The 26728-nt window shown below is 43.8% G+C and overlaps 1 protein-coding gene across 3 annotated transcripts; it reads left to right on the top strand.

Annotated features, from left to right (window-relative positions):
- Positions 1-12: 12 nt before the first annotated feature.
- Positions 13-25712, top strand: LRRC74A (leucine rich repeat containing 74A). 3 transcript variants are annotated; one of them, XR_014563545.1, is made up of 16 exons: positions 34-326; positions 2260-2382; positions 3485-3660; positions 4546-4653; positions 6309-6405; positions 7551-7600; positions 8738-8819; positions 12618-12703; positions 14703-14897; positions 15859-15954; positions 17751-17894; positions 19212-19319; positions 20466-20551; positions 22108-22185; positions 24159-24233; positions 25507-25712. XR_014563545.1 is itself a non-coding variant. In XM_083735906.1 (15 exons), exons 1-14 carry the CDS (start codon positions 290-292, stop codon positions 22166-22168), a joined length of 1449 nt encoding a protein of 482 aa, XP_083592032.1. In that variant the 5' UTR covers positions 34-289; the 3' UTR covers positions 22169-22185; positions 25507-25712. The 3 variants fall into 3 exon arrangements, 2 of the variants coding, with proteins under 2 accessions (XP_083592031.1, XP_083592032.1); XM_083735906.1 differs by lacking the exon at positions 24159-24233; XM_083735905.1 differs by lacking the exons at positions 24159-24233; positions 25507-25712 and having other exon boundaries at positions 13-326; positions 22108-22327.
- Positions 25713-26728: the final 1016 nt, after the last annotated feature.

Here is a 26728-nt window from a genome sequence, read left to right as displayed (position 1 = left end):
TTAAAGTGACCTGATCTCAAGAGGAGGCAAACAGCATGCACAACACTCAGACAGTCCCAGTGACTAGGAAATGTCTTCCTAATCAGAAACAATCCCATCTGGGATTCCATATCACCAGCTGACACCTTAGGTCATGGAAATGTTTCTGTGATGTAAAAAATTGTTATGGTTGGGTAACTCCAGTAAAGATTCTGTTTCGAAAAAATCTGAAATAGAGAGCACAATAAATTACATATAACACTATAAGGGAAGAATCCACAAGCAGACCGTCTGGTTCCTTAACAACACCATGGACTTTTTGAACTTTGACTTTGAGGAGGATGAAGGTGAGAGTGTTGTATGTGTTTTGTTTAAAACAGCAATCACCAAACGAATGCCCTTAGAGCTTTAGCAGAAATCACAATTATCTGTGTATGTATAAGAGCCAAAAATGGAAAGCAGGGCATTGGTGTCTTATGAAACTCTGAAGTATTCAGGGTTAAGTGAGTCCAGAAACCAACTCTCCTTCCCCACAGCAAGCTTATTCACAAAAAGAAACTAGGAAGTGATGCTCACATGTGCCAGGAATTATAGAGAATCTCAGGTTGATGAAACAGGCAACAACAGTGAGGCTGAGGTAGAAGAACCAACCACTAATATCACCAAACAGGGTTACACACTACCATAACAGAAAGGTTGTCTGGACTGGTAGGATGGGGGGGCAGAATTAGGGAAGAACATCTGTGCAAGGCTGGCATAGTAAAGCAATTGCCTTGGGCAGCAGATGCTATGTAGCAGCAATGGTAGCTTCTCAGTCATTCCACCTAAGCCTCCTACCTGTTTGGTTTTGCCACATAGCTTGTCTTGCATTCCTTCACTTGCCTGCTGCCATCTGGTATAGTGAGGGGACATTCCTAGTGTTGAAGCAACATTCAGCTGCCCATCCAGCTGGCTTCTGAATATGGAACCGGGGAAGGAGCTCACTACCTTATCCTTTGCTGCAAAAATTATTGGGCCAACCCTGTTTGGGTGGCCCATTTCGCTTTTCAAAATAAGGGGTTGACCTTAGATGGCTTTTTTGGATCCTTTATTCTATATTATTTTATTTCATCCATTCCCAGCACCCACCAGAATCTTTGACTGTAAGTCAAGACAGTGTTGAAGCCCAGTTCATTCTGAATTGTGGTTATCAATTTTGTTATTTATTATTATTATTGTTTATTAAATTTGTATACTGCCCTCCAGGGCAGTTCACAACTCAAAGACGCGAGATAGAAACACAAAAGACATAATACAAGAACAAGAAAGAAAGAAAAACAAACCAATAAACCCAACACACACCTGTCAATGGCCTCAACTAGCACTCTTTTTTTCCACCCATATCGATACCTGAATGGCTGAACTGGGGATCATTCATGTCGAGCTTAAATATTGAATAACACTCAAGAAGGTTGCAGAAGTGCAGCTCAGTAACCCAATAAGTGGAAGGAAGAGGTTGAACACCCTGTGCAAAAAAAGAGATTGAATAAAGAGTAACACATTTTTTTTTCTTTCCTTCATTTGGCTGGACGAGGTATAGCAACAAATCCCTTGTACAGTTTGAGTTGTCTTAAGGGGCAGTTTTCCAATGCTGTTTCTGCCTAATTGTAAAATAAATTATGAATTGGAGGTGAGAGAGGTGGAATCACATCTAATAGCATCTAGTTACAAATCTTGCTTCCAGTGCCTGTGCAGAGTGGCATTCAAACCATTTCATCTTATTAGAGAACAGCACAATCCCCACCCCCAACCTCCAAAGCCTTCTCTGCCTGATACAAAACACAGCCGGTGTGTCTTCCAAGTTAGCAACACAAGAAAGAGATGAAAGCAGTTGTCATCATTTTAGGTGGTGGGGTCAACAAAACGTGGGGAGCCCAGTCACGGTAAGTGATTGTAGGTGTGAGAAATGACAAACACCAAGAAAGGAGGAGAACCTCATTTGAAATGATCAACTACACACCCACGGCAAGGCGAACATCACAAGACAGCTAGTGGTGGACTTTTCTGGATCTCACAGCAGAAAGCAACCATCAACCTCTGACGGCTTTTGGGTGAGTGTCATGCACACTGGAGAGAAGGGCAAAGATCCATGGATGGGGAAGGAGAGAGAAAGCTCTTTAAGGCGCTTGGGTTCATGAATGGCTTCATTGATGGGCAACGAGGGCTTCATGTGTAGTGTACTAGGCATAGCAAGGGGCTTGTATTCCTACTGCAGAATGTGTGCAATTAATCTCATTCCAGATGAGTATGGCGAGATGTCGGAAGGCAGCACGTCTGCAGAGATCCTGTCTGTTACTGACACCACTGACAAAACAGAAGAGAAGTCAAGGGATGAAAATTCTGACACAGACCTTGAGATAGAAGGTGGACTGTTTAGTATCTTGTCTTCCAGCCAAACCTTTCCCCTCAGCCTCATAATAACCTTGTAGGATAGTAGTGACTTTGTCAAGGACACTCAGTAGTCATGGGCATAGCCGGGGGGGGAGTTGCCCCCCCCAATCAAGCAAATCAATAAAAATAAACTAACTGAGGTTCTGCCCCCCCAACATAAATCTTGGCTCCACCCTTGTCAGTAGTCGTCTGTTTAAAAGTATGGGTTCTGTTGCTAAACTGAGGAATGCCTCTATAACCTTCATTCTGGTTCATCAAGGCAAAACAAAACATGGATCAGCCACAAATATCAGTGTCGAAGTTATTTGACAATAGTAGGCCTTGTCAATCTTATTTAACTGAAGGCTAACGTGAGTTGCTAGCCACAGTGGCTAAGCTCTTGCTCCACAGTCAAAGGCAGTAATGCTTCTGAATTCCATTTGCTGCAAGCCTAAGGGGAATGGGGAATGTTTTTCTGCTCAGATCCTGCTTGCTGGTTTCCCATAGACAGCTGGTTAGCCACTGTGAGAACAGGATGCTGGACTAGTTGGGCCATTGACCTGATCCGAAAGGCTCTTCTTATGTTCTTAGCCTCAAAATGTTATACAGGAACCACAATCTAGTTCTATTTGCACTTACTTGTATATGACCAGTAGCCCAGCCAGTGAATATACAGAGACATCTGTATCAGGAAACCATCAAATAAAATGTGGACCAGCCATGTACAAGAATGTGCACCTACATCAACCCTGCAAATGGATTTTCTTTGTTGTATTGGTTTACCTGGTTGATATTGTCTTGAACATAAATAGGATTGATTTAACTACAGCATATTGTAGTGCAGGCTTGGCATAAATGGAAGGATAGAGATATTTGTGATCTTATGATTCTTTCCTGGAATCAGCGTGGATTTTGCACATTTGCAAGGCATAAGGGAGAACTTCAGAGGTGTTCAGCTGCCTAATATTTTAGGGGCCATCAATTTAAACCTTTCCTTAGCGACTGTGCTACTGAAGTCTAGGTCAGGACACGTCTGTTTTCTTTGTAGTGATCACAGGGGAAATGCTATGCCAATCAGACTGGTTTGCTTTTCCAGATGTTGACCGATCATTTGCAACCATAAAGGGTGCAGAACTCTACATAGAGGCTTGCAAGCTGGTAGGAGTGGTTCCTGTCTCGTACTTCATTCGTAACATGGAAGAGCCCGTCATGAACCTTAACCATCATGGGCTTGGACCCAAGGGAACGAAAGCCATTGCCATTGCTCTGGTTGTAAGTACTTCAAAATAATAGTCCACACTATTTCACATCAAGTTGATAGGGGAGAAAGAAGATTATTCTTAAATGTAGGAAGAAAGAGGACACTGTCTTATCACTAGATCTGGTTAACTGTACTGTGTAGATGGCAACTTCCCTGTCCCCATATGTCCCCTTCACATTAACCAGAACTGCAATTGTATTGATGTTCTTTGTTTACACTCTGCAACTTGGTCCCACACTGTTTTCCCCATCAGAATCACATTTCCCAGCTCCTACTAGCCCTGCCAGGGGAAAGGTTGGTACCTGTATTATTAATTTTGTAAACCTAAGAGGTTCTATTTACAGCCAAGATGTAAACAAACAAAAAACAGCCTGTCTTCCTCCCATGGTAAATACTGCCTTCAGGGTGTGGGTGTGTGATTTTGATCAGAGAATTTAAAAAGGTAAAGGGACCACTGACTATTAGCTCCAGTCGTGACCGACTCTGGGGTTGCAGTGCTCATCTCGCTTTATTGGCCGAGGGAGCCGGGGTTAAAGAGGAAACTACCCCCCCACACACACACAACTATCCCAATATAATTCATCTGTCTCCTGTTTGTAAATTCTCCCTCTCCCAAAGCTGTTTTTCATCTAGGAGTAAAGATCCCATTGGTGTCCTAATCTGCTCCTCTGCCTAGCTGCTGTTTAAACTTTAAAAACAAAGCCCATTAGCTGCATTCATCCAATTAACGTTAACTCCAATGTTAGCTGTCTGGGCTTACAGTTCTTTGTGGTTTTGTGATGTCGAGCTGCAAAAACTAATATTTTGGGCAAACAGAGAACTTTTAAAAAAGGCCTTTTCTGTCAGTCATTTCTGCTAATATCCTGTAGTTCTCTATCCCTCTTTGCATTCTTTAGTCCAACACAACCATCACCCACTTAGAGCTAGAAGATAACTGGATTCTGGGCGAAGGAGCCACATACCTGGTACAGATGCTGCGGGAGAACTGCTACATCCAGGAGATGGTACCCAATCTTTCCCTGTATGGAGGGTGAAGGGAGTTCACTTACTTGACGAATTCATTCTTTTTTTGGTATTGATTGTTATTGCTATTATTGATGTGCAAAGTCTTTTACAACCTTTTTCTTGTTTATCTCTGGAAACTGGCCTTCTCATTTCACAGTAATCGCTTACATGTTTTCAATGTATGAAGTCCCATGTTCAGCCCACACCCCTTCAATATGTTCTCGGATACAAGGGCTAGGAAGGACTTAGGTCTGGAACCCTAGAAAACCATCAGAATCATAGTAGTGGATTGATCAGCTTCAGGATTTTGGGAGTCCCTGAGCAAGAGATTGTTGATATACCTCCTTATCTGGGGGTGAGAGCCTGGAGACCATCCCAGGGCCCTCTGCAGAAATGCCATGTGCAGCAGAACTAAGCCCCACATCAAATGTTTTTCAAAGCTAAATTTATCTTTCTATAATATATGTATCATTGCCCATATCAGTATTGCCTGTAAGTAGCATCTTCACACAGTCTTTTGAGATCCATGCGTAAGTTCATCCTTTGAATTCTGCATTAGCCCCTAGAATAACATCATGCTCTTGGCCCATATTCACACAAATCTGAAAAATAGGCAGCTTATCCATAGATGTGCATTGAAATTGTAAGGGGAGGAGAAAATGTCACATTTTCTTGACATCCTGCTTGTGAATACAACAAGTCAAGGCCCAAATACACATGACTTTAAATAAATTAATGCACTCAACATGCAGGCTGTTTCAAATGCAAATAGGATCTAGAAGGAGGGTATAGTATAGTAGGGAACTGCAGAGTGTGGAGAGTATAAACCTTTCCCTTCTGCCAAGGTCTCGCCAAAAGTGCTGCCCCCAACAAATACTCACTGCTGCTTGCACCAGGAGAGAAACTTGCATCATAAACAATGAAAACTCCCCTCCTTGTGCAAATAGCAGGTGGGGATGGATTTTCGCCTGGGCCAGTGCAGCAGGGTAAAGGTTACGTTCTCCTTCCAAGCATCTTACTATTTCAATGCTGCTCTCTCCTGTTTCAGATGAAAAATATGCACATTAAATATGTACTTTAGGTGCAATTACTGTTGACATGCATATTTATACTTTCTCTCTCTATTTTATTTAATAATACATTTAAATGCATATTTTGAGATGTTCAAACTGCGGAGAAGTGCATCACAGCATTTGGAGAACAGAAACATCAGCTAAGTTTTGATCCTCACCAGAGGTGCCGAGTTCTGCACCACAATGGGGGGGGGGAACCTTCATTGTGTGCAAGATTGGGGGGGCTCAGCTCTATCCCCACACACGGGGGCCGGCTAAGCTGTCCTCAGCCCCATAGAGTTGGCGTCTGTGATACTCACATGAATCTGAGCGGTGTGTACCAGTTCATTTTGTATCTTTGCAAAGGTCCGACTCCACTTTCCTCAACTTGGTGCCCTCCAGATGTTTTGAATGGCAATGCCAATCAGCCAGTGTGGCCAGTGGTAAGGGGTTATCAGAGATGTAGTGCAATGATAACTGGATAGTACCATGTTGGGGGTAGGCTGGTCACATTCCTCAAACACCTCTTTATTCAGAACAGTTTCATTCTTTTAAGATGTCCATCCTCTTTCCTTGCCTTATCCCCTCCCCATGCATTTCAGAATATTTCCAATAATCATCTCAACACAGACGGAGCTGAAGCTATCTGCAGGATGTTCTACAATAATATTTCGAATATCCGGGCTGTTCAGCTTTCAGGTACGGTTTCTACCTCTATAGACACAAGTGGAATGATGCAGCAACACTGATATTTCTGAATACTGTACACAGGAATACATGAAAGTAGCCTTCCTCAACCTGGAGTCCTTCAGATGTTCTGGACTGAAGCTCCTTTCATCCCTCCCTGACCATTGGCCACTGACCATGCTGGCTGGGGCTGATGAATGTTGAAGTCCAAAACCATCTGGAGGGCACCAAGCTGGGGAGGGATATTAGACAACAAGGCTGGGAAGACCTGTTCCTGAATTCTTGGCTACTTCCAGTCAGATCAGGCTATACTGGGGCTAGAAGAAGTGAACCTGCAGATTTTCATGTTTTTGTTATAGATGAGTGAGGGTCAAGTGGGACCTGCAACAAAATGTTGCAGTGTGGAGTGCTTCCTATTCATGATGCCAGCCAACCATACCGTTTTCTAAGGGCCTGTCCACATTTCAGCAGTATTTAGCTGTTAGTCTACTTTTACCCCATTTCAATTAGACTGTAGTCCCGACCTGCACATATTTGAAATTGTGTATGAGGAAGAATTTTGGTCTTTGCCGTTAATACCAGTAGAAGTTCCCTTTTGTCTCCACCTTCTAATGTTCTGATTCTATTATGTGTGTGTGAATGTGAACTCCATGCATTACATCTGAGTCATTCCAAAGTAGGAAGTCTGTAAGCCCTTTGGAAAGAGCCATGAATAGGGATGGAGAAAGGAAGGAAGGAAATGAGAGAAACAATCTTAAACCTCTGCTTTGTTCTGCATTGTTTTGACGTGTGACGTTTGTAATACACAATCCATGTCTGGGGAACACATCACACAAGTCAATCTCTACAAAGGAAAACTGCATGTAATGTACTGAGCAACAAGTTCATATAAAGCTATGGTCAGTGCTTTTTTTCTGGGGGTACACAGGGGTAAGCACACCTCTCAACATTTTTTAGAAAAGAAAAGAAAAAGCACTGCCTATGGTACATTTAACAGGAGGACTCCAGCTCCAAATGCAGCTGTTTCAGTCATGCACAAAAGATATATGTACTTTGCATGTGTTGTTTGTGTGATTTTCCTACATGGAAGTGAGGTCAATGCAGGTAATTGACTCGTGTGAAACAGCCCTCTGTTAGCATCCTCTTTTCCTCTTCAGGAAACAACTTTAGGGAAGAGACAGCACCATATTTTTCGGAATCATTAATGGTGAGTAACTTGTGAGCTGGGGAAACTCTGGGAGTCTGTGCAAAAGGCAGTAAGTGAAAGGTTATGATGCACTCTTCAAAGTGAGGGATGGCAATGACCTGTGGCAGTGGGAAGAGAAGATACTTCATGCCTTGTCTGCTCAAAATCGTTCTTGCAAAACTTTGTTTATTCATGCAGCAGGTGGGAGGTGGGATAGAAAAACTGCTGTCTGTAGAAAAGTACGAACACGCGAATGGCAGGAAGGGAAGAGCCCCTCACTGTGCCCACCTAGTGGTCACGTGATTTTCTTTCTTTTTAAAATTGTCATAAGGAAGCCTAATGGAACTGCTTCTCATGTTTAATTTAGCCTTGAGAGGAAATGTGGGTTGCCAGGAAGGTGCTGTGGTAAGAGGTACCATTATATTCCATGCACTGGAGTACTGGGGAGGGAGTATCAGAGAATCAGAGAATAAGAGACCAGAAGAAAAGAGGAAGGGGAATATTGACAATGTTCTTCTCAAGTAAATGTACTCAGTACTGTGAGTAAAAAGGAAGAAATAGCAGCACACTGTGTTGAGTACGATTTGTTTCATCCTCCTTGCCCCCAATGCTCCACTACAGGGAATGAATTCCTTTGTGCCTGTTGACGGCCTCTTGGGTGAAATATTGCTGCTGAACTTTCTGGGTTTTTTGGGTTGGGTTTCTTTATGGGTCACTGTATCGAAATTTTGAAATGTTGAAATCTTAATCAGAAGCAGAACTTTGGGGTAAGGTGTGCATTGAACCAGACACTGAGAGTATGCCAACTTATAAAAATACCTGCCGTGATGCTTCAGAATACCAGTTGCTTGAAACTGCAGGAGGAGATTGTTCTTGCGCTCAAATCCTTCTTGTGACTTTCCCACAAGCATCTGAGAACGGGATGCTGAACTATATGGGACAGTGGCATGATCCATCAGGCTCTTACTTATGTTCTTTTGTCATCACTGTCAGTATCTTGGTGGACTAGGTTGATGCACACCACAAATGGGTGTTTATGTGCACAGGAAGCAATGATCATTAGATACTACAAATTAGGAAAACAGGATGTCTAGGTCCAGTGCTTGGTCTGAAGGCTGCAACTGAGCTTGTAGGTCTGTGCACCATTTCTCTCCACAGGTCAATTACAGAGTGATAGAGCTGGACCTCAGCCACAATGAGTTTGCTGACAAGGGAGGAGAGCAGCTGGGACAGATGCTGGGTAACCGTCTTCATTATTTCTACATGGCTACCAGTGGGACCAAAGAGTTACGTGCTCCCTGCTTCCACAAGCAGGAAGAAGTTCCAAGGGGCAACACTACCTGTTTAGTTTCCTTTTGGAGGAGAGACAGACCCTCCTAGTGTCCCTATTTTCCAGGGACGTCCCTGATTTACAGAAGCCGTCCTAGTTTCTGATTTGATCCTGGAATGTCCCACCTTTCCTTAGGATGTCCCTATTTTCATTGGAGAGTATGGGGTTTTGTGACCCCCAAGGCAATTCTGTATAGGGAAGGGGTTTTTTATGTTTAATGTTTTATTATGTTTTTATATTTGTTGGAAGCTGCCCAGAGTGCTGGGGCAACCTAATAAGATGTGTGGGGTATAAATAGTAAAATTATCATTATATAATGGGATGTCCCTATTTTCATTGGAGAAATGTTGGAGGGTATGGAGAGATCGCTGGAGTCTTCTGCTGCTTTTGTAACAGTTGGCTTATTTGCAAATATATAAATATAGCACAGGTGGAAACTAGCACATTAAGCATTCTTAGCAGGCAGCAGATCCACTAACCCATTCATCATTTATTCTGCAAAAAGCCTATTGTGCAATGGCTCCTTCTGAAGCAGTGCATTGGTAAATTTATTTGTTTAAAATGGAAGAATTAAAGAAGACTTTGGGAAAGCTAATATAGCATGCATGTATTTTAATGTTGGTACTTTGCCTTCCAAATACAGTATGATTCCTGACAATTTATAATATCTCTTGACTGTGTAATCCTAGTTTCACCCTTGCCAAACTAGTTCCCAACACCCATAAGAAATTACAGTTTCCAGGATTTCTTGGGGGAAGCCATGTGCTTTCAGTGCTTTAGATGTATGGCGGACTGCCAAAACAAAGAAAGCTAATCAGAAGGAGTTTCTTGTGTAAAGACTGCGAGCTCACTTCAGTTCTTGTACTGAAAACAAATTTCTCGGCTCATAATGTGCTCAGAGGCATTCTGCGCCATTTGTTAACTGGCTCAGGTTGAGAAATCTTTGAGTTCTAATTTTAAAAAAACTTGGAGTGTGTCTGACAAACCTGAAGTCTGCTAACTCCTGCTCTGGAGGCAGAAATGCAAAATAAATAAGCAGCCTCATCATTTCATGGATTTGAGACCATGTTGTGGCCAGGAGACATTCCATAGACGCCAAGTCTAGCACCCACAATGCGGGGCTCTGACGCGACTTCCGGTTACCTGAGGCCTCATGAGACCTCTGACGAGACTTCTGGTGGAAACCAGAAGTTGTGTTTGGAGGTCTTGCAAGGTCTCGGATGTAATCTCTGAGGCCTCGGAAGAGCCGCTGACCTGCTGACCCAAAGTGACATCATGACGTCAAGTTACATTACAGGTGCCATTGGGCAGCCATAACCTGGGGCCCAAGTCAGTGCCTCTGAGGCATTCAGTTTACTTCTGGAATAGTGGGTAGCTTTGCCCTTCCCTGTTGTGGAAGGAAAAGAAGGCTGGCCTCACCATGAAAATTCAAGCAGTAGTTACCAAGGGTGGCCCTGTCAACTTGCTGTAGTCTTCTTTCTATCAGATATACAGTGGTACCTCGGGTTACAGATGCTTCAGGTTACAGACGTTTCAGGTGACAGACTCTGCTAACCCAGCAATAGTACCTCGGGTTAAGAACTTTACTTCAGGATGAGAACAGAAATTGTGTGGCGGCAGCGGGAGGCCCCATTAGCTAAAGTGGTACCTCCGGTTAAGAACAGTTTCAGGTTAAGACCAGACCTCCAGAATGAATTAAGTTCTTAACCCGAGGTACCACTACTGTACAACATCATTTTGATTTTTCACTTATTGGACAAATAAGCTTCTAATACTCTTCCTGGGAATAACACCCCAAACTTTTAGAGCATTTCCATTACACACAAACAACACACATTTTTTGGTGTTAAAATGGATGTCAGATATGTGATTTCTAACTAGATAAGAGTTTCCTTGAAATTAGTCTGGAGCTTACCCCCTTAGCAGAAATAGCATTTTCACAGAACCAATTCAGCATTGTTAATGTTATTAATCCAGCATGAAGGTCAGCGGATGCCTGCAAGAGGCAGATAAATCCATCATTATGATGAGAGCCAAAGGGGGGGGGGTGGATAGATAGCTTGATATGCTTATGGCTCCATCAAAATCTGGCTTGGAAACGAAGGCTTGCTTCTAAAAAAAAAAGGATGCGCCATCCCAGCAGCTGTGATGTGCTGCCCTCCACATGTTGCTGAAATCCAACTCCCAGCAGCCCCAGCCACTACGGTGGGAGCTGTAATCCAGCAACATCTGAGGGACACCAAATTGGCGACTTCTGTGAACCAAGAGGGAAAGCTTCTGGGAATGTGTAGGAATCCAACTGTTTTCTCAGATCTCTTTTCACCACAGCTCCGCAGAGGCACAATTGGGTCCCAGAATTAGAATCACCTTAGAAACTCTTGACTGATTATGTTTCAGTGTATCTGTGTGTGTGTGTGTGTGTGTGTGTACGGTACACACACACACACATAGTGGTACCTCTGGATGCGAACGGGATCTGTTCCGGAGCCCCGTTTACATCCTGAAGCAAACGCAACCCGTGTCTGCGCATCTGCATGTGCGCGGGTCACGATTCGCCACTTCTGTGCATGCATGTGACGTCATTTTGAGCATCTGTGCATGCTTGAGCAGCGAAGCTTGGAAGTAACACGCTCCAATACTTCCGTGTTGTCGCGGAGCGCAACCCGAAAATGCTTAGCCTGAAGCTACTTCAACCCGAGGTATGACTGTACTGGTTGCCCCTTAGAAGTCTGGCCTTAGAAGTCTGCCCCTTCAGAAAGTTGCCCCTTAGAAGTCTGGCCACATCCTTGGGAAAGAACCGTCACTGTCAACAACTGTATGTCATGACTGTATCATTCAGGGGCGCCGACTTATAAAAAATATTGGGGGGGCCCATACCGACTTATAAAAAATATTGGGGGGGCCCAAGACCTCCAAACCGCTGCTGCTGGGGGAACGAAAGGGGCGAGCCCCGGGCTGCCACGACCTTAAGTGAACCTGTGAGGGCCCGCCCTTTGCGGCAGCCGTTTGGCTGCCGCCGTGGGCGGTGAATATTAATGAGCTAGGGGGAATCCCCGCTTCTCGCGGGGCTGACGCCAGCCCCGCGAGATTGTTGATGGGTCGAGAGCCCGCAACCCCACCCCCTCTCTAGATCGGGAGTGGCTTTGTTTTAACTCATTACTGAATGTATTTTAAAAGGTAACTATCGTCAAACAAGGAAAATAAAAAATACCAACATAATTTTGTGATTTTACAAAGCATAATATAACTAATAATTTTCTTAAACGAATTTTTGAGGGGGCTCGGGCCCCCTCAGGCCCCATGGAGTCGGTGCCTATGGTATCATTGCTGCTGAGGCATTTGCTGGGAGTGGGGAAGGCAGAAGGTTGAAGGGGCAGGAAGGTTTTATTGTGAAAGGCAAAGAAAAACCCTCAGCCACTTCATATTTAATGCCAAGAACACCCTCCCCCAACAAAAAAAAAAGTCTTGTGAAAAGCAAAGAAAAGCCCTCAGCCATTTCATATTTAATATCAAGAACCGACCTGCCCCCAAATATGAACCCCACCACCCCTGAAATGTACAAAAATCCCAGGGCCGTCCTAATTATGTCAATGCGAGTCTGGGATCATCACAGACCCAACTCCAGAGAGCCATTTATCTTCACCCACCCCAATCTTTTGCATCCTCAGCAAGTTTTTTTTCTTTTCTTTTTTTTTTCTTTCTCCTCAGCCAACAATGAATCGCTGGAGGTTCTGAACCTGAGTTGGAATCACCTGCGCATGAAAGGGGCTGTAGCCCTGAGTGCAGGCCTCAGGGTAAGACTCCGTTGGGCCCCGCCTTTGCGGATCCTGGGGAGAGGATCCCGGGAGCAAGGCGAGGCTGGAGACCAATTCAGGAATAATGCCTGAACAGGGCCGGCGTGTGGGGATGAAGAGGCAATGGTGGAAAGAGGCCTGTGGTGATTAAGAACAGCAAACAGGGTGCCCTTGCTGCTCAAAGTACCTTTTACTGCCCCATCTCATAGATGGTTGGGGTGGCGGGGAGAGTGCTGTTGCCCTCAGGTCCCTCTTTCTGGTTTCCATCTGCTTAACCGCTGTGAGAATAGGATGCCGGAGTAGATGCACTATTGGCTTCATCCAGCAGGATTGTCTTATGCTCAGTGTGGCAGCAAAACGGGCATGCATTGGGAGTTGGCACATGTGCTTTTTTCCTGGGGGTACGCAGGGGTACGCATACCTCTAAACATTTTGTGAATCTAACGGGAGAAGAAACTCAAAATGTTAAAATTTTTAGTTTCTTCTCTAGCATGGTGAATTGTCAGTTCCATTGAATAGCACGTTGATTGGTCAGTTTCGTTGTTACCACCTCCTATGGCAGCTTCATTTCCTGTCATGATGTTTCCTGAGTCTCAGACGGAAGCGAGCGTTTAATGTGTGAAACAGTGTGGAATGTGGATGTGTGTTGTTTTACTGATGAAAATTTGGCCTCATTGAGGGGCAGTATTTCAATACGAGTCAGAAAACAACTGTGAGCTGTCAGCTGTGTAATATGAGACAATGCATGTTCTTCGTACTTTTGTCCATTTACTGTATTTATTTTTCCCGGTTTGAACTATAAAATAGTGATTCACTTGAGTCAAAACGAGAGTACCCTTAAATATTTTTTTAGGGGATAAAAGCACCTGGTAAGGCAGTACCATACCCACACCATCCAACTTTTTCAGATTAAAAAACCGGGATGAGCGACATTCAGGATGCGCTCCTGGGCAAGTCACGTGACCTGTGCCACTATCTCGCACCAAAAAAGCTTTTTTGGCGGGGACAAGGTAGCGTGTGATATTGTGGCACCCAAAAGAGCCACTGTGGTCTCGCTTGAAAAAACAGGATCCCCCCCCTTTCCCCCCCGGGATACTTCGTGGGTATGCCGTACCTACCTTGCTGTACACTCCAGGTGAGGCCCCTCCAAGTCAACCCACATTCCAGTATGGGCCAAAGTCCAAATTGGGCACTATTATTTATTATTTTCAAACACTTTTATACCCCGCCAGTTTATATTTTAGAAGATTTCAAAGCAATGTACAGAAGTGATTTTTTTAAAAGCATAACTCAAACCACAACCCACGAGCTTGGAATATAAACTAGCCCTGTGAGGAAAATTTTGGCTGGTGGGTTATAAGCTGGCACAATTGCCTGGCACCGCTAAAAGGATTAAAAATAATAATAAAATCACTGGTGTTTGGGCAGGCACCAAGAGGAAATCGAGTTACTTTATTGTTTGGTGGTGCTATTAAGGGTACAAGCTAGATACCATTATGTGAAAGCTGGCACTGAAGGAGCAGACAGGATTTTGTGACTTGCAGCTGATCCTAAAGGAATTTTGGAAGAGCCATTCACATTGTAATTAAACTGGACTTTAACCATCAGAGAGCTTTACAGTGCCATCCTTAGCATGTCTTCTTGGAAGTAAGCCCCTCAGTTGGTACCCATCTGTCTCGGGAGACAATGGAGGAGTGTGCCTTGGTGGGGGGAAAGGTGTGTAAAGTCAAACCTTTGGGAGTTACAGCGCCTGCTGTGGCTATAGGTAGTGATATGGGAGAGACATGGTTTGTTGCAGCTAGGCAGATGAAGGTGTCCGTTTGCACTCCCTTGGCGTTCCTTGTCTCTGTGATCCTCCTGAAGAGTTCTATTTTTATTATTTCTATTATGTCTCCAGAACTGGTTCCAGGGTGATTTACAGGGTTAAAAAGAACATATACATGAAACCACAAATAAATGTTAATTTCTCCTCTCTCTTTTTCTCTTTCTCTTTCTGGAGGCCAATGGAGCATTGAAGGTACTGGACCTTTCATGGAACGGTTTTGGGAATGAGGGTGCTCTGGCCCTTGGAGAAGCCCTCAAGGTCAACAATGTGCTAAATGAGCTGGACATCAGTAGCAACCATATCAACAACGAAGGGACGTTAAAGTTGTGCAAGGGGTTAGAAGTTAATGGTACCCTTAGAATCCTGAAGGTAGGATTTTATTTTCTGAGCTGGTTTGGAGCTTGGCAGCATATGTTATATGAATGATGTTTTGTTTTTGTAAATTGTTTATTCAAAAATATTTCTAAACCACTTAATTTTTTTAAAAAAAGTCTAAGTGTTCAAAAACCCTACAAGTGAACTTAAAGAAACTAGAACAATATCATAAAAGCAGAAGTCAAATGGTACAAAGTCCAGCCTATTGATCAGGGAAAGCCAGCAAAGAAAGATACATCTTTACAAGATGTTGGGAGCAAATAATTGATGATGCTTCAGGTATAGCTGAAGGAAGGGCAATCCAAACTGGAGGAAACGTGTTAAACCGAAAGGTTTTTTTGTTGTTTGTTAGCGGAAAGGCTATCTCTACACCTACAGTTCTCTAATCAGGCGGACATGAAATTAAAAATGAGAAACTCAGTGGAAAAAGTAAAGATGAAATATCTCTGCCCCCCCCCCACATTATATAGTGATTAGGCTTTCCCCTGACTAAATCACTTTAAAGATCTGCTTATATTTACTGTTATGATGTAGTAGATATAATTGGGACAAGTTATTTATTTATGAATGCACTTTCATAAAAATATATAGCAAAGTGCAAAATGTAAGAATAAAATCAAGAAAAACATCAATAAAACATCAATAAATATACGGTAAATACAGTACATACTGATTTGTTAAAATTTCAGGCAGTCCAATGCGCCACCTCCCAGTCAGCACACCATGGATGGCAATAGATAAGCAGTGCGTTCCACTGCCCTTAGCCCTGTCACTATAATTCCCATTTCTCAGGTAAAGCGTTTATGTATTGCCACACAATTTCCATGTCAGAACTGGAACCATCCCCGACCTTTCAACTCAGTTCTTTAACCTTAGGACTACTGATGGTGCATTCCTTTCAAGCCAGTGAAATATTTCCTGTCTTCAGATCATCTCTGATTTCTTTTCCTTATAGATGTCCCACAATCCCATTACAGTAGAAGGCGCCATTGCTCTCGTCTCATGTGTCAGAAAGAACACAAGCACCAAAATGGAAGAAATCAATATTTCGGTAAGAGGATGCTAAGGGAGAGTTCAGTAGCCCTCATAATTCATAATGCTGAAATCCTGCCTAGGCACAAATGCAGACATTTCCAGCAAGAAAGAAAAGCGTGAGGCATCTGAAGAAAGTGGTGTGGCTGCATAAGGAGCTTACAGATGAGCTGAGATTTAAGAAGGGCATCTATTAAAAAAAGGAAGAAAGGGGAAATCATGAAGGAGGTGTATACACGAGTAGCCAACAGTTGCAGGGAAACGGTCAGGTGGGCCAAAGCTCAGAATGAACTCAGGCTTGCAAGAGAGGTTAAAAATATTTTTTAAAGGTTTCTTCAGCTATGTTTGAAGCAAGAGGAAGAGTAAGCAAGTAGTAGGTCCTCTGCATGGAGAAGACGGAGAAATGCTAGGAGATGACTGAGATAAGGCGGAACTCCTCATCACCTACTTTGCCTCTATGTTCACCCAAGAGGAAAGTGCCCAATCTGGTGATAACAGAATAAACAATGCAAGGAGGCAGCAGCAGCCCAAGATAGGAAAAGAGGTAGTAAGGGAACACCTAGCTACTTTAAAAGAATTCAGATCTCCAGGGCCTGGTGAGCTGCACCCAAAAGTACCAAAGGAGCTTGCGGATGTAATCTCAGAGCCTCTGTGTATAATCTTTGAGAATTCTTGGAGAACAGGTGAGGTCACTGCAGACTGAGGGCAGGTAAATGTTGTCCCCATCTTCACAAAGGAGGGGAAAGAAGACCCAGGTGACTACCAACAAGTGAGCTTGACATCAATACCAGGAAAGGTCTTGGAACAGATAATTAAACAGTCAGTCTGTGAGCACTTAGAAAAGGATGCAGTGATTACTAACACCCAGCATGGCTTTCTCAAAAACAAGTCATGATAGACAAATCTCATTTCTTTTTTGATAGAGTTACCAACTTTGATGGATCAAGGGAATGCTGTGGACATAGTGTATCTTGATTTCAGTAAGGCTTTTAACCAAGTCCCCCATGATATTCTTCTGGGAAAGTTGGTACAATGTTGCTTGGATGAGATAACTGTTAGATGGATTTGTAACTGGTTGGCTGACCAAACCCAAAGAGTGCTCACTAAGGTTATTTGTCATCCTGGAAAAGTGACAAATGAGAAGCCACAGGGTGTTGTCCTGGGTTCAATCCATTTTCCATTTGTGCTGCATCTTTTTAGATTATAAACCTGAGGACAGGGGCTGTTTTTAGTGATTGGCAAATCACACTGGAGGCCTTTTTTTGGATAAATAGCAGTGTGTGTGTGTGTGTGTGTGTGTGTGTGTGTGTGTGTGTAAATAGCAAAGTAAACAAAAAGTTAGAAGGGGGCAGAATCAATTATGCAAAATGAGAGCATTTGTTCTATTCATAGAATTCAATTTTTGGATTGCCTGGGCCCCAAATTTTGATTGAGATGGATTGCACAAGGTACTCTCAGCCGATCCCCTGGACATTGAGACCAACCAGACAGGCTCCAGGGTTGTCATCCCATTGTAACCGATTACAGTGGAACCTCAGTTGTCGAACGTAATGCGTTCCAGAAGCCTATTTGGCTTCTGAAACATTCGAAAACTGAGGCTCAATGGGGCAGTCAGCAAGCCCCATTGAGAAAAAAGGAAAAAGAGAAGCCATTCGGCTTCTGAGGCACGTTCAAAAATGGAACCATTCACTTCCGGTTTGTTGGAGTTTGGGAGCTGAAACGTTAGGCTTCCGAGACATTCGGCTTCAAAGGTTCACCTGTATATGGAAATGGGATCTAGCCTGTCTGCCCTAAATCCAATCTGCTCTGCTTTAGAATGTGCTGGTGAATGAAGGCTTCATCAGGTTGCTGGATGTAGTCTGTGACATACGGCCTGAACTAGACGTCGTCTATGGAGGGGTTGGAGGCCACGTTGCCCATAAGATTCCACCACGGCCAGATGCAATGAAGCTGATTCAGGTGAGGTCCTCTTCTCGCATTTTTGTCATGTCAAAGAGAGAGAGAGAGTTTGCTTCTCTCTGGGTAGCAGTGGCATTCCAACAATGATTAGGCTCCCATCAGATGGAGTTCAGTAACTGACAGGCCACAGGTTTCCCATTCCTTTCTTAGTGGCCTTGTTGCACAGTCAGGCTTTTCAAACAGTGCATCCACCACTGGTTTCAAAAGCATGCATTCTCTACAAGACTCAGTAGATGGTGCTATTGAATGGGAAAATAACATTACAGTACTTCTGGAGAGAAAGCAATTACTCTCCAACCTGACCTACCGTAATCCGTAAGGGTGGCATACTCCAGGTGTTAGGGACTACAACTCCCATCATCTCTGATCATTGACCACACTGGCTGAGCCTGATGGGAGTCCATCAGCTTTGGGAGGGTACCACATTGGCTATCACTCCCCTACATTTTGAGGGCATAAACTGCTGTGCTGAGACAGAGGTTCACAGGAGCCAATATAAGTCTCCTCCTAGCAATATGAAGACCCAGGCCTGGAGTCAGCCCAAATCTTCTTTCCACAATTCTGAAATATAAACACCCTAAAATTTGACTAGATTACTCACAGCTTAGTTGCATTGTCTTCAATAGTGCTTGCTCCCAAGTAAATGTGTATAGGGCTGCAGGCTAAATTGCATGCGGCAGTGTATCAAGTTGCGAGAGACCTCTTCCAGTATCTTTTGATTTTGCAATTTATTACCAGGCCTTTTGAGTCGATAGCAAACATTTCAATAATAAATCCCATGGTGATAAAATAACCCAAGAGAATAAAACAGCACTGACATATTTATAAAACTTCTTCCTCAGCACTGACATATTTATAAAAATCAACACTGTTCTTAACTGCTTAAAAGAGAAAATAGAGTTGGCCTGATGAACATCTCTGGGGAGGGTATTCCATTAAGTGAGTGCCACAACTAAGAATCATGTACTAATCTTAGGGCCCATCTGTACCATCCGAAATACTGTTTAATGCCTTGAATATTCCTGCAATGGGCAGGTTTAAGTAAATGGATGATATTTTCAGTTAATAAAGAGCACCCAATAACATATTTGTATTGTAAATGCTTGAAGATAAACAGGAAGGAAGCAGAAGAATAAGCAGAATCGCTTCAAGAGTGGTTCTATCTAGTGGTTTTGAGCAACAGAAAATGTAGCCTCTGCATCAGAAGTCCAAGATGTAGATATAATCTGAATATATAAGAAAAACAGTAAATGCTATCCAGGGGAGAGGGATCAGACTTGTGGTCTCACATAGGTTTCTTCTATTTTCTATTCCTAGAACTATTTAGATGAACACAAGTTGAGGCTCTGGGACTTCTTTAGGAATATGGACAAATATGGCAACATGAAGATTCCTGTGGCGGAGTTTCGAAGAACCATGATGCTGGTATGTCCCAGAGGCCGACTATACTAGAATTTTAAAGAGATTTGATTGGTTTAAATTATCACGGATTCTCTCAAAGACCCCTGGGTCTTGCAAGTTCACTGGGGTGTCTGCAATATTGGCTGGGAGGACTTCAGCCCTTTCTCGGAACTGCAGTTCCCACGTTTTCCATTGTTGGAAAGTGAAATAGTCAAGCAAGTATGGAAGCAATTTAAACGTTTAGTGTAGACAGATGAAAAGAAGACTCATTTTCTCACATTGGTACATCTCTAGCTACTCCAAGTACCTACCACAAACCCTGTGGTTTATTGTTACAATATTTCATTTTCATCCCCGTAAGTATTGCTGGTACAGAGAAGCAGATGGGAAGAGAGACAACTGGCTCATCAAACAGTCAGGAAAAGCTGTGACATTTCTTGGCAGAGGTCGTGGCTGTTTAAAGAATGAGACGAGTTGCAGAGATTGAGCCATCTGAACACATAACTCAAACAAATCAGTCTGGATGCGCTGAAACATTATTGGCCAAAGTCTAGATGTGAGATTGGCAATGGGCAGGGGTGGGTGCTGAAATTAAAATTCCGAATTGGTAATGGACATAAATATTGGAAGTGGTGAGCGAGGGTCATGAGAGTTGGGTTTTCCACCTTGTGTTTCAGGCCAGGAGTGCCAGCTTGGCTCCTGGGGCCATGGGTGCCATTCATGTGCATGGCCATGGCACCGAAATTTGTGGGTTCCCAGCCCCTCCATGGGAAATTTTGTGGGTGCTTGGGCATCCAGGGCCCAGGGAGCTGGCACCTATGTTTCCGGCAGTTTGAGGTGTATTATTATAAACAGGATGTGTTTAGAGATGTTGAGTTAGGAGGAGTCAGCAGGCTCTGTCTCTTGCATGGTCCCTTTCTCAGCAGATAAGATAGGGAAGAGAGGGAGGTGGGCACTATTACCTTACAGCCACCCAACAGAGGAAGGAATATATCAGGAGGGCGGAACTTCTGTCCCTCCAGATGTTACTCGACTCCAGCTCTGGCAAAGCCAGTGGCCAGGCATGACGGCAGTTGTCGTCCATCCACATCGGAAGGGTCACAGGTTCCCCATCTCTGGAATATGTAACTGTACTCCATTTCAACAATGTTATTCTTCTTGTATCACAAGCAAAAAAAGATCCCCTTGGACCGGGTACAGGTTGTGGAGCTGGTGCGTAAGCTAGACCAAAGCAGGACGGGGTACGTGGACTACAGGTGAGTAAACGGTAGCCAGATTTGGCCTGTTACTCTATTCTCTTCTCAATTTCTGGTTTTCCGTCAAGAGATCAAATAGATCTCTCAACCAGGCCACAGGTCTGCATTCTCCTATGGCATGACTTCCCAAATTGTTCACCTTTTACAAATCTGCTTGGAAAAGGGTGCACACGCTGACCTCCATGGCGTTCTTTTGAGTTAGGAGGAGTCAGCAGGCTCTGTCTGGACAACAAGGAGGGAGCCAGTCTAGCTTCTCTAGGGAGGGAATTCCAAAGTCTGGGAGCAGCCACTGAGAAGGTCTGAAGGTGCTAAGGCTTGGACTTTGATGGTCTCTAAGGGGTGGGACGCGGGTGGCGCTGTGGGTTAAACCACAGAGCCTAGGACTTGCCGATCAGAAGGTCGGTGGTTTGAATCCCCAGGACGGGGTGAGCTCCCATTGCTCGGTCCCTGCTCCTGCCAACCTAGCAGTTCGAAAGCATGTCAAAGTGCAAGTAGATAAATAGGTACCGCTTCAGCGGGAAGGTAAACAGTGTTTCCGTGCGCTGCTCTGGTCTGCCAGAAGCGGCTTAGTCATGCTGGCCACATGACCCGGAAGCTGTTTAAGGACAAACGCCGGCTCCCTTGGCCCATAAAGCAAGATGAGCGCCGCAACCCCAGAGTCAGTCACGAGTGGACCTATGGTCAGGGCTCTCTTTACCTTTACCTTTAAGGGGTGGGCAATCTTGTATGCTTCTTCCTTGTTCTTTCCTTTGTAAATTCAGTCTCCTCGTTGTTGTTGGTGTTGGTGTTAAAATTATTACATTCCCTTCAGTAGCATGTCCCAGGATGGGTTACAACAATTTTAAATGTCAGAATTAAAAACAGTTAATATACTGCCTTTGGCCTCAACACTTCCTAAGAGCCTGAATGTAGATTCATTTCTAAAGTGATAATAGAACTGTTTTAGTGATAATGCTATATGCTAAGGTTTCCCAAACTTGGGCCTCTAGCTGTTTTTGGACTACAGTTCCCATCATTCCTAAGCACTGGTCCTGCTAGCTAGGGATGATAGGAGTTGTAGTCCAAAAACAGCTGGAGAACCCTGCTATCGGGTTTATTGTTCGGACAGCTCGCAACTTAATGGCCAGCGCATATTGCTTCCAGCCTCTGGCAGGCTGGTTATGTGCCTTCAGCATCATGTGCAGGACTGAGCCTTCGGCACACAGCCACACAGGGGGTAATTATGTGCCCAAAGCCGATTTCTACATGTGATGTGGTGGATATGTGTGACTGTGGGTTTGAAAGCAGCACATGAACAGCACAGCTCTTGCTCTGGCTGTTCTGTGCCCAGCGCTAAGTTCTTTTCAAAGGTCTGTTGGGGGGTGAAGAAATTCAGGTATACATCCCATATTGCATGAGCAAAAGGTAGCCTGTACAAGGCTCTGTTCTCCAATTTTGGGAGGAAAGATCCATTGTGCAACATTCTGATTGTGCAAGACTGGATAGAACTCTCAGTAAACTTTCTTTTTTCAAAAAACAAATCCTCACTGGTTTTTTTCCTTCGCCTTTCAAATTAGTAATTATAAAGTTGAGGAGCCAGAAAAGAAGCCTGAGGAGGTGGAAGAGGAAGAAGGCTAATCAGGTCCAGGAGTGAGGTCAGCCAGTGAAGGATGGAAGGATAAGTTGTGTCAGGAAGCTAAGAAACATGTCCTGTGGGCTGAGGGAGATGTACTGGAAGTGGGGAAATAATCAAAAGTCTTGACTTTAGATCGTAAAATATACTGAAATATCAACTGATTTCCAAAAGAAAGAAATACAGAATCTAAAATATTCTAGGGAAAACACAGTACAACCCCCCCCCCAAGCAGTGCATTTATGATTATTATTATCTTTACATTCCCATGTGGAACTGTGTGTGTCATGGTCACCAGTTAGACATTCCTGTCATGATTCTCCCACCTAGGCTCATGCCATTTTGCGAAATCCTTTTCGTTTCAGACATCATCATCTAATATGCTTTATATTATGATGTGGCAGAAGCAGTTTTAGTGCTTTCTAGATCAAGAGATGAAGAGCCTCCAGGTGTTGAGAGACTCCAGTTCCCATCAGCCCCAGCCAGCATTGTCAATGGTCAGAGATGGTGGGAGTTGTAGTCCATCGGGTGTGCGCTGGTTCCCCATCTCTGCTTGAGACAAAGACACATTTTTGCTGTTTCTGAAGCAAGCTCTTTTAAAAATTAGTCTGGCAAGTGATGAATAACACACACACTTCTCCCATTGTGTGATTTGTTTATATTTCAACCCTTCAGCAGCCATGCACTTTCCTGCCATACAGCTCTGATGTGGAAGTAAATCCATATTGACAGTCAAATGGAATCTACACCCATTAGAAACCCGCTGTGAAATGTTTTTTTAATTTATTTTTTTTGAAAAATATATTGCATTTGCCATAGCTCACCATCACCATCTAGTGTCACATTTGTATATTGCACTTTACAATACAGCTGAGGCCTGAGAATGCGCAATGCTGGGCTTGGTAGACAAATAGTCTGACTTGGCATAAGGCAGGCACTGATGTACTTATGCTCCTAAATATTTGTATTCATTAAGATAGTATGCATAGTAGACTAAAAGCGAAAACATTAAGATACTTCAAATTGCTGTGATTTAAGGATGAAGAGTAAGCGTAAGAGTTCCAATCAGTCTGCCTTCCTTGCACACTGAGTTCCTGTTTCTTTCAGAAGAGTGAATTTTAGCAGGTACAATATTTGCTTTACCTGCATAAATTTCCACTCCTACATGACTATGGGCTTTTTGTCCCACACTTTCCCCTGGAAAAACCCACACTTTAGTGCTGAATCGGAACAAATGGCAACCGGGTTTTTTGCAGATTGCCCATTTGTTCCGATTTAGCACTAAAGAGGGAGTTTCTGGTGGGAAGTGGTGAGGCAAAGGCAAAACCCATGCTCAGAACCATGCTTTCTAGACACAGGACAGGCAGAAGTGGGGATAAGCCCTAAGAAAGATTTGGAGGTTGTCTTTTGTGCTTCAGATTACTCCAGTCAGCACATTTTGAGGCATGCCTGTGGGATCTGGACAAATTTCTCAAAACAGCTGAGGCTTCCTAAGGAATTTTGCTCTTCTTCAAGAGCTGAGATCCTTCTCTTGCTTCACTGTGTGACAAAGGAGATTAGCTGTATTGCAAATTGCAAGGCACTGTTGTTTTGAAAAGTAGCAACACTGGGCTGTGTGATCTGCAGTGCCTCCCTTCTCAGTATTTTGCAGGAGGAATTATCATAATGTTAAGTTTGCACAAATAAAGCGGATTAAAGTGCTCTGTTAAAGTGCAACAAATCCCCCTCTTTTTTAAAAAAAAAACCACACCACCGACTTTTTGTAGTTTTGAAAGAAACAGAGAAATACATGGAAAACTCTGAAATGAATGAATGGTTCATTACAAGATGTACAAACACTCCACAACAGTTTTAGGATGAATGCAGAATGAATGCTCATTGTCATATAACCACCCTGTAAACAAAGCAGAGGAAATGTGCAATAAAGACCAAACATAGTCTAACCACCTTGTAAGCTTTGTGTAAGCAAATCAGGTTGAAATGCTGCATAAACAGGTCATCTGGATGAGCCCTTAGCTAGAGATACAGAGAACCGTTGAGCGGCTGGGTCATCATGTCAAAAGTTTAAAGGTGAGTAAACTGAGTTCAGGGATGCGGGTGGCGCTGTGGGTTGAACCACAGAGCCTAGGGCTTGCTGATCAGAAGGTTGGCGGTTCGAATCCCCGCAAAGGGGTGAGCTCCCATTGCTCGGTCCCTGCTCCTGCCAACCTAGCAGTTCGAAAGCACATCAAGTGCAAGTAGATAAATAGGTACCGCTCTGGTGGTAAGGTAAACAGCGTTTCCGTGTGCTGCTCTGATTCGCCAGAAGTGGCTTAGTCATGCTGGCCACATGACCCGGAAGCTGTACGCCGGCTCCCTTGGTCAGTAAAGCAAGATGAGTGCTGCAACCCCAGAGTCGGCCACGACTGGACCCAATGGTCAGGGGTTCTTTAAATTGAGTTCATGTGAGGCTGTTTTAGAGGAGCCCAAGATGCTTCTTGTGCAGATCCAGCCTTTAGATGAGATTTACCATAGTTTTCCGTGTATAAGACAATTTTTTTGTTATAAAATAATGTTAGAAATTAGGGGTTATCTTATACACTTATAGTACAGAGGGGGGGCCGGGCGATTGGTTGCAGCCGTGAGCAGGAGATTGTCAGCAGCGATTTGGCAGGTGATTGGTGGCTGTCGCAAGGGCTGCTGTCGATTGGCTGCTGCTGTGGCAAGTGGGCGGGTGATTGGTGGCTGTGACAAAGCCTGTTGATGATTGGCTGCCACTGTGGCAACTGGGCAAGTGGTTTTTGACAAGCACCCCCACACACACACACACAAAAAGCTGAACAACTCTGGGCAATCTCCCCCCATTTTCTTAATTTGGAGTCCCCCAAAATAGGGGTCGTCTTATACATGGGAAAATATGGTAATTCTTGACAGAATGACTAAGTTCCATAGCAGTAGTTAATCCAGGAAAAGGCAGATCTGTAACAGATATATGATTCTGTGAGTCTATGAAATTTGTGCAACCATTTCTTTCTTAATACAGGGTACTTTGAATCTCACCATTGCCCCTCTTCAGGAATATGATATTATACAAGTTTGATAATAAGAAATGTGGCACACTGATAGTTCACAGTCTTTGAGTAAGCTAAGGCAAAAGAAGAGTCTTAAATCATTGAAAATATTTTTATTTGGCGAGTTGGGGGGAAGCAAATGCAAAATAAGCTCAGGCATTTAAGAAAATACACACCAAAATAGCATGCTGACTTAGCTAAAACTCTGACTTAGCTAGAGGATGAAAAATGCTTTGTCAGGACTAGATAATAAGTTTCCATAGTTATAAAAGAAGTTGCTGTTTCGTTTGCAGGTTGGCTTCTTAATGGCAGAGAACAAAGCGAGCCCAGGAGGACTGTATATTGTGCTTATTTCAAACATCTGAATTGGCTCTTAGTTTCCCGGGTTCAAGGATGACGATCCAATCAAAGGGCTGTTCTTTCTTTAAAGGCTTTATCCAGCCTCTGTAGATGGAGAGAAAGAAGGGCAGGAATGGAATAAAATTGATGCATTGGCTAACTCTCCTGGAAAACCGAACTTCTTTTAAAATCCTAATATGAAATGTTATGTGCAGCAGACTGCATTATTCCTCTGTTCTGCACAGTGCCCGGCATCCTGTTTGTTTGCACATGTAAAAGCATTCTCTAAAAGCTTTCACTTTGGCCAAAAGGGGTCTCAGAGCTGCTTAGAAGCTCAGTAGGGAGACAGTCCCTACCCTGCCCCAAGGCTTACAATCTGAAAGAGATGACACACTTAAAGAAAAATAAATGGGGAGGGAAGAGGGGAATGCAAGCTTAGGCAACCAAGTTAGAGTTCTTATGCAGCAGCAGCAGCAGCAGCAGCAGCAGCAGCAGCAGCAGCAGCAGCAGCAGGGGTGTCCACCAGCTAGGACAGAAAGTCAGGTCTCAGTTTGTGCCCTCCAGATTCAAGTACATACTAGTATTTTAGGTTTGCACCGTTGTTGTTTAGTCGTTTAGTCGTGTCCGACTCTTCGTGACCCCATGGACCAGAGCACTCCAGGCACTTCTGTCTTCCACTGCCTCCCACAGTTTGGTCAGACTCATGTTTGTAGCTTCGAAGACACTATCCAACCATCTCATCCTCTGTCGTCCTCTTCTCCTTGTGCCCTCCATCTTTCCCAACATCAGGGTCTTTTCCAGGGAGTCTTCTCTTCTTATGAGGTGGCCAAAGTATTGGAGCCTCAGCTTCACGATCTGTCCTTCCAGTGAGCACTCAGGGCTGATTTCCTTCAGAATGGATAGATTTGATCTTCTTGCAGTCCATGGGACTCTCAAGAGTCTCCTCCAGCACCATAATTCAAAAGCATCAATTCTTCGGCGATCAGCCTTCTTTATGGTCCAGCTCTCACTTCCATACATCACTACTAGGAAAACCATAGCTTTTACTATACGGACCTTTGTTGGCAAGGTGAGGTCTCTACTGTTTGCACCGTTAAAGTGCATCAAAACACCCTGTTGCCTGAGTGCAACAAATCCACTTTAAAAACAATGCACAGACTTTTTGCAGTTTGGAAA

The sequence above is a fragment of the Podarcis gaigeae genome (genome assembly GCF_964106915.1).
Source record: "Podarcis gaigeae genome assembly, chromosome: 1".
In the NCBI taxonomy this organism is placed as follows: Eukaryota; Metazoa; Chordata; class Lepidosauria; order Squamata; family Lacertidae; genus Podarcis; species Podarcis gaigeae.
The sequence above is the reverse complement of the archived record's forward strand: the minus strand, read 5'-3'. Positions and strand labels throughout refer to the sequence as shown.